This window comes from Chenopodium quinoa, unplaced genomic scaffold, assembly GCF_001683475.1.
Source record: "Chenopodium quinoa cultivar QQ74 unplaced genomic scaffold, ASM168347v1, whole genome shotgun sequence".
NCBI lineage: Eukaryota > Viridiplantae > Streptophyta > Magnoliopsida > Caryophyllales > Amaranthaceae > Chenopodium > Chenopodium quinoa.
The window spans coordinates 298,787-306,968 of record NW_018744518.1 but is presented as its reverse complement, the minus strand read 5'-3'; the positions used below and the strand labels follow the sequence as shown (position 1 = coordinate 306,968).

At 48.6% G+C, this 8,182-nt stretch overlaps 1 protein-coding gene across 1 annotated transcript; it reads right to left on the bottom strand.

The window, feature by feature from the left end:
• Nucleotides 1–5,774: 5,774 nt before the first annotated feature.
• On the bottom strand, nucleotides 5,775–7,027 carry LOC110698410 (treponemal membrane protein B-like). Its single transcript, XM_021875830.1, has 2 exons — nucleotides 6,938–7,027; nucleotides 5,775–6,092 (listed from the first exon to the last, which is right to left on the bottom strand). The coding sequence occupies exons 1-2, from the start codon at nucleotides 7,025–7,027 to the stop codon at nucleotides 5,775–5,777; spliced, it is 408 nt and encodes a 135-aa protein (XP_021731522.1).
• Between the last annotated feature and the right edge of the window lie 1,155 nt (nucleotides 7,028–8,182).

Here is an 8,182-nt window from a genome sequence, read left to right as displayed (position 1 = left end):
AGTACGAGTTTAACAAAGACTGCAACTCCATCCTCATGGAGGTAAAGGACCGGATGTTCATTGAGAAGTCGAATCCTATGAATTCTATCAGTTCCATGAGGAGGTCGGCCATGATACCAACGACTGCTTCAGTCTTCAGCGGGCGTTGGATCGTCTGGTTGACAAAGGGTTGTTGAAGTCCTACATTTCTAAGTCCCCAGCCGGGGCAAAAAAGAAAAGCAAGAGTCTGTCCTCTAAGACTACCCCCAGCCTACTAGTAGCTCGGATACCGACAAGGAGCCGGTCTACACAATAGCAGGCGGGTTCTCCTGTGGTGGCCCTACCATCCAGGGCACAAAGAGCCATCTTCGAAAGATGGACAAGGATGATGATGAGCAGGCGTCCGCAAGCACCTCCTTCCCAGACGTCTTGATTACTGAGAAGGATAGGGGCAGCGTCCGCCGTCCGCATGATGACCCGATTGTCATTGAGTGTAAGGTTGCCAACCAGCTGGTTGGACGGATCCTTATTGACACCGGCAGCTCATCAGACATCATCAGCCTCCGGTGCCTGCAAAAGCTGAAATACAATGTCAGCAGCATGCATCCGGTCACCCACCCTTGGTTGGTTTTGGTCGACTTACCCATCCGGCTGGGAGAGAAAGGCCAGGGACGACATATAGTCGTCATATTCTTGGTCGTTGAGGAGTTAACCGCCTACAACATTATCCTTGGCCGGCCAACCCTCAACGTAGCCAAGGCAGTAATCATCCCGTCTCTGATGCTCATTAAATATGAGAGGGATGACGTCTCTGTTGGTTCCTTGAATGGGGATCAGAAGACGGCCCGCGAGTGCTATCTCTCAGCCGTCAGGGACACTGTGACCCCAAACGGTCAGGAACCAATTGACCTTAGCAATGTCAAGGATGCCGATCCAGCACCTGCCCCACCAGCAGCCGGAAAGAAAAGAAAGGCACCTCTGCTAGTGGAGGTGAAGAAGGAGAAAAAATAGCAATCACTGACCGGTGAACGGTCAGATGAGCTCCGTCCCCAACCGGCTGGTGAAAGCATTGATCTCGTTCTTGATGACAGCCGTCCGGAACGTACTGTAAAGGTTGGGATGGTTGCTCATGCTACTTTGGGTGCAGACTTGCACCTTCTGCTGAAAGAATTCAAAGACATTTTTGCCTTTGAAGTGGAAGAGATGCCAGGCGTCAGCCCGGATCTTGCTGTCCACAAGCTTGCCGTGGATCCTAAAAAGAAGCCCATCCGGCAAAAGAAAAGAAACCACAGTGAGGAAAGAAGTCAGGCGGCAGCTGCCGAAGTCAAAAAGCTGCTAGACGCCAGGTTCATCCGGCCTTGTAATTTCCCCGACTGGGTGGCCAATGTGGTCCTTGTTAAGAAACCGAATGTGACCTAGCGCATGTGTGTTGATTACACAGACCTCAACAAGGCGTGTCCAAAGGACAGTTATCCGCTTCCAAAGATCGACAGTCTGGTCGATTCTACAGCCGGTCACGCCTTGATGAGCTTCATGGATGCCTACTCCGGCTTCCATCAGATACCTCTGTGGAAGAAAGATCAAGATAAGACGGCCTTCTTCACTGATCAGGGGTTATTCTGTTATACTGTGATGCCGTTTGGCTTGAAAAAAGCGCCTGCCACTTTCCAACGGATGATTAATACGGTCTTCATTAATCAGATTGGGAGGAATGTGGAGGCGTACATTGATGATATGATAGTCAAATCCAAGCTCCAGACGGATCACCTTGCTGATCTCCGAGAAACATTCACCACCCTCAGGCGACATAAGGTTATGTTAAATCCTAAGAAATGCGTCTTTGGTGTTGAGTCTGGGAAGTTTCTCGGATTCCTGATTGATTAAAGGGGGATTGAGGCTAACCTTGAAAAGATACAGGCGGTGATAGAAATGAAGTCACCCCATTCTGTCAAGGAAGTGCAGAGACTCACCGGCTGCTTGGCCGCCTTGGGGAGGTTCCTCAGCCGGTCACGCGATAAGTGCCTCTACTTCTTCCAAGCAATCAGGAAGAAACCAGATTTGAATGGGGGGATGATGCCGAGGCGGCATTCCAGAGGTTGAAAGAGAATTTACATTCTCTACCTAGGTTGGTCAGTCCTTTACCTAAGGAAACTTTGTACATGTACTTGGCCATCTCAGATCATGCCCTAAGTGCCGTTCTCCTTGCTGAGCGAGACAGTGTACAACTCCCGGTTTACTTCATCAGCCATGTTCTTAAAAATGCTGAACTCCGGTATTCTATGGTTGAAAATTTTGGCCTTGCTTTGTATATGGAATTCAAAAAATTGAAGCCTTACTTTTTGGCTCATCCGGTGGTGATTTACACCGACCAGCCACTCAAGCGGCCAATGTCTACCTTGGACTCATCCGGGAGAATGTGAAATGGGCTATTGAATTGCAAAGTCTTGAAATCACTTACGAACCAAGAAAGGCAGTGAAAGGTCAGGCGTTTGCTGACTTCATTGTTAAAATGACCCGTCCGGTGGCTCCGGATAATCTTGATCAGGTTTGGAAAGTGTATGTAGACGGGAGCTCTACAAAGAACGGTTGTGGTGCAGGCGTAATCTAAGAGTCTCCTGAAAAAGACAGATTTGAGTATGCACTACGCTTAAAATTTCAGGCCTCTAACAATGAGGCGGAATATGAAGCCCTGCTAGCCGGCATTCGCATGTGTAAGGCGGCAGGGGCCATGAAAATTGACGCCTACTCTGATTCTCAATTGGTTGTTAGCCATCATGAGGGAAGCTACGAGGCTACTCATCCGGCTATGATTAAATATCTTCAGGCAGTCAAAGAAGAGACCAAGGCACTTGAGGAATTCCGGCTAAGTCAAGTGCCTAGGTCGGAAAACAATCAGGCGGATGCATTGTCAAAGCTAGCGTCTTCCGCCTGCCATGATACGCCTCGGTCAGTCTTTTGGGAAGTTCTTGAAAAGAGAAGCATCTATGAAAACCCCATTGGAATTCTGGACCGAAGCTCTACCTGGATGGATGGCATCCGGGCTTATCTCTCAGACGGTACACTTCCTGATTCGCCACAGGAGGCAACCGTCCTGAAAAGACGAGCTGCAAGATTCGAGTTGAAAAATGGAGAACTCTTCAAGGCGCGGTTTCTGAAACCTTTGTTGAAGTGTGTCACCCCACAAAAGGGGAAAGAAGTTCTCGAAGACTTGCACTCGGGATTCTGCGCCTCTCACATAGGCGGCAAGTCCCTTGGCGTTAGAGCCAAACGACATTATTTTTGGCCCACTCTTGAGGCAGACGCCAAGGAGTTGGTAAAGAAATGTGACAAGTGCCAAAAATTTGGCAAACTCATTCACCGTCCGGCTACTGATTTGACGACCATCCACAGCCCAATCCCGTTTGCAAAATGGGGCATGGATTCTAGGTCCTTACACGCCTTCTCCAGGCGGAAAGCGCTACATCTTGGTGGCTGTGGATTATTTCACCAAGTGGGTGGAGGCTGAGGCGGTTAAAAACATCAAGACCTCAGACGTAATTTCCTTCATTTGGAAAAACATTATCACCCGGTATGGGGTACCTATGTCTATGGTGTTTGATAATGGTCCTCAGTTTGAAACGCCTCAGCTAAAAACTTGGTTGGGAGATCAGGGGATCTCAAGCTATTTTGCATCCGTTGGCCGGCCCCAAGCAAACGGCCAAGTTGAAGCCTTAAATAAACTCATCTCAGACGGCATTAAGAAGAAAATAGAAAGAGCCGGTGGCTTATGGGCAGAAGAGTTAATCCATGTCCTATGGGCCATCCGGACAACAGCAAAGGGGGCAACCGGTGAAACCCCATTTCTCATGGTTTACGGTGCTGAAGCCGTCTTGCCCATCGAACATTACGAGCCGACTCTCAGAGTCATGCTATATGATGAAGAGGCAAACTGGGAAGCAATGCGCTTGGCATTGGATTCACTCCCAGAACGCAAGAGCAATGTCGCCTTGCGTCATGAGATTTACCGTCTGAAAATGACGAGAGCCTACAACAAAAAAGTACACAAGCGTCCTTTGAAAGTTGACGACTTAGTGTTACGAAAAATGGAGGCAACCGGTAGGGCCAATGAGCTGGGGAAGCTAACCCTAAATTGGGAAGGCCCCTACCGGATCTATGAAGAAGTAAGGGATGGCACCTACCGCATGGAAACTCCAGACGGCAGGCGTCTGCCTAGAACTTGGAATGTAGACAATCTAAAAAAGTACTACTTCTAAGATTGTAAACTTTTTTTAAACAGTGAGTCAATTAATGAAGATTCAGACTTTGTTTGCAAAATTGAGTTATTGTTTGATTATCCATCCGGGTAATACCCAGGCGTATTCTTCTTTTACTTAACTAAGTTTGACACTTAGTAAAGGTTACATTTGATGGACCGCCTGGGTAATACTTAGATCCCTTGTTTATTTAAGTTTGATACTTTGTTTATTCAACTGCTTGACTATCCGCCTAGGTAATACTCAGACGGATTCTCCATTTATCTAACTAAGTTTGATACTTAGTATGATCAAATATTTGCCTGTCCGTCTGGGTAATACCCAGAAAGACTCGTTTGTTAAAAAAACTGAGTTCGATACTTAGTGTAAACTAAGCACAAAAACGTTTAGTGACTATACAACCGGTCTCAAACAAGACCAGAGGCTAAAATGGCCGGATGGTTGCTCATTTTATAAAATCGCCTGTCCCAACATGGAAAAAGGCGTCCGGCGACACCCCTCCGGGTGAAATCGTCGCAGAGAACAGACTTTGTTGGTTCTACGTACCCATGGAGACGGCAAAAATTGAATGACCAAATTGGTCAACTCATAGCCGTCTGACCAAAATGACCGGTGAAGAATGATCAAGTTGCCGAATACCGAATGCCCTGGGGCATCAGTCGGTCACCGGCTGAAGATCTCACTTGGTTATTTATTCCAAAATTGCAATTCTTACCTCAATTGGGGCAAAGGAGTCGTGCAATGGCTATGAAATCTCTACCAAGACGGATAAGCACCGTCTGGGTAGTAACTGGAACGCCTGTTGGTGTACAGCTATGCACTTGGTTTGGGGCAATCACTATTGTGATTGATTGACTTGCAAACATATCATGCTCTTCACATCATCATACGTTTTCAAGTCAATCAACCAACTCCACTTGAATCCAACCACACAGCCGTCCAGGGGCAAGGACAACCGGACTATTGATTAGTTAGGCAAAAATGAAAAATCGCCGCATGCTTTTGATAAGTTGGGCAAAAATGAAAAATGAAAAATTAAAAATTCAAATGAAAAATGATCAAAACCGACTCAGTCGGTGCATTTCATAAAGACCACCCAACCAAACGGTTGTGATGTATCAAATGTTAACCGGACCTCGTCCGGGAGAAAGAGAAATTGTTAATTAACCCGGCTCCTTAGCCGGTAAATACAAATATACTTGGCACGCAGGCCGGAAAAAAACAAGTTTTGGCATACTGCCGCTGAATAAAAGAAAGACAAAAAATAGAGATTGGCATACTGCCGCTGAAAAGTCACTTCTGGCCTGCAGGCGGCTCCTCCTGGTCCTCCTCCTCATCATCTGAGGGTATCTCCTGCGCTTCACCCGGACCAGGTAGCTGAGGTACGAGGGGCTCATGGTTGGCATTAACCCAGGCGTTGAAGGATTCAGGCTCTGGGTCACCCTTCTCTCTCAGGTACAGCACGTCCTCGGCGTACCTGTGAGCCAGTGCCAAGACGCCATAATCCGCGTCCGGGTACATGGCAGCCCAGGCGATCTTCATCTAGGCGTCATTATCAACGTCATTCTCAGCAACTAGACGGTTTTGCTCCGCCTCCAGGGTTGCTGCAAAGTTTATCTGAGCCTGAGCAGCCTCCTTCTCCAGTTTTTGAACCTTGGTCTTCAGATTGGTGCTCTCTTCAGAAACACCCTGAAGATTGCCAAGGTCCGTCTGGGCCTTCTTGAGCGCCTCATCAGCCTTTTTGGCACTCTCGGCAGCCTTCTTCCGGGCCTCCTCCGCCTCCTTCCGGGCCGTCTCTGCATCAGTCGCCCGCTGCTTGGCCGCCTCCAGATCTGACTCCAGCTGCTGGATTCTAGACACCTGTGTCATAATGATTACTTTAGTTTCAAGTTCATTTACGATAGTTGAGTGCAAAGCAATATTGTCAGCGTCTATGGCGGACTTCTTGGCCCTTTTTACCTCTTCTCGTTTGCGGGAATAAGGACGTTTGAGCCCGTCCACCCGCAGTATAGCCTGCAGAAAAGCAAGCGGTGTGAGTATTGCAGGCGGGATAAAACACTTGAAAAAAATAAATTGAACTGACAAGGTTCTTACCTCAACCAGAAGGGATAGAATGCGTTCAAGATTGAACGTCTCCATCCCAGGGATACTGTCTTTATCCCTCTTCCGGACGGCTTCTAGCATGGCCTTGGCGTGCTTCTGGACGTCTGGCCAGCGGGGAGATTGATCTGCACCACAATCAATACGTGATGAGTGCGAAACTAAGGCAACACCTATTTGTTGTCGGTCGTCTGAAGATGACGTCTGTTGAGAGTGGGATTTCACCAGCAAAGGCCACACCAGCTCAAGCGGGGATTCAAAAGGGTTCTTACCTTCAGACCCAGCCAAGCGGGAACCGCTTGCAGGCGTGGTAAACCCCGCGGCTGCTGATAAGGGGTTGACAAGATCAAGGCACACGCTGCCGCCTATATTCTCGAGTCGCCCCGCTATCCGCATCTGCTGATGCCAGGCTGAGGCGCCAGGAGTTGATGCAGATGTGGATTTTTTAATTTTGTTGAGAATGGCAGGGTTCTCCTCCCTAGCCCATTTGAGTTGCTTCTCAAACGACTTTCCAACCTCTCCTCCCTTCAAAAATAACCAAAGGTTAGCATCCGAGAAAAATGATTTTAAAAGATCAACATATGAAAGGGTCAGGCATTTGTTACCTTGGCTTTGACCTCAGCCGCAGCCTTCTCTGCAAGAGCCTTGCGGATGACAGCAGAGGATTGCTTTGGGGTTTTCTCCGTCTGCAACATGTTTAATGCTTCTTTTGCCAAAAAGAAGGAAATTGGTCAATATCATAAAACAATTTCGATAAAAAAATACTACAGACGGATATAAACTCAGGCACATACGTTTGGAAAACATGTGCCCTAGCCCGCAGGCGGCTAGGAAGCACTCGTCCCTGAACTAGGCGCTCTTGGGGATCCAGTTCTTGGGGACCTTTATTGTCTCCCCGGTTGACAAGGTCGCGTCTGAGAGGCCAAAAAAGTCTGCCTTAATGATCTTGTCAAAGTCTTCCTCTGGAACCCGGAGAAGAGCACACTTCTGGCCCAACAAGTCGGGCTTCTTATTGTACAGACGGAATTCATAATTCTCCCGTCTGGTTGGAGCTGACATCAGGATGAACCTGTGCTTCCAGCCGTCGAATTTCGAGACCTTGTCCAAGGTCATCATATATTGGGCTGCGTGGTTAGAGTATACCACGCCCTCCAGCCGCCTGAGCTTCTGCTAAGATAATGCATGCTAGCAAAAGCCTCCCAGCCGGGGTGAAGCCCTTGAAACTCGCAGGCGGCAACATACCCCAGGATGTTTGTCCAAGAGTTGGGGGTAAGTTGCCAGACTTCGAGGCCATAGCCTCTCAAAATTGCCTTCACCGCCTGGTGAAGGGGAAAGCGGAGACCAGCCTTGAACGCCGCCTCATAACAGCCGAAATAGCTGTTGGCGTTCTCCTGATCGTCCTCCCAGGCGACGGTGCCATTCTCAGGCGGCACCCGGATCCTGTACCCGTCTCCAAGCGGGTGCATTTTATTAAAATTCTTCAATTTTTCCTCCATTTGGATCTGGTCCTTGGAGGAGACGTGGACGTTGAAGGGATCATCCTTCTCGTTCCAATTTTTCCTTTCTTCCTCCTCGCTATTCGGAAGCGGGGGTAAATCGTCACTACTCTTAGAGGTAGAGGCGGAGCTGTCGCTCTCCGTCTACTCCTCACTTTGACCCAAGGGGGCAGAGACGGCCTCGTCGCCGCCTTGGTCGCACTCTTCTAAGAAAGAGTCGGAAGGGATTGAAGGGGCGCGCGGAGGGGATCTCTCCAGAGCCGCCTGGTCACCCTGACCAGACGTTTCTCCCTTAGGCGTTTGGCTGCCCAAGCCTTCGCTCTTGTAATTTGGACCAGTCGTTGTCTGCTTTAT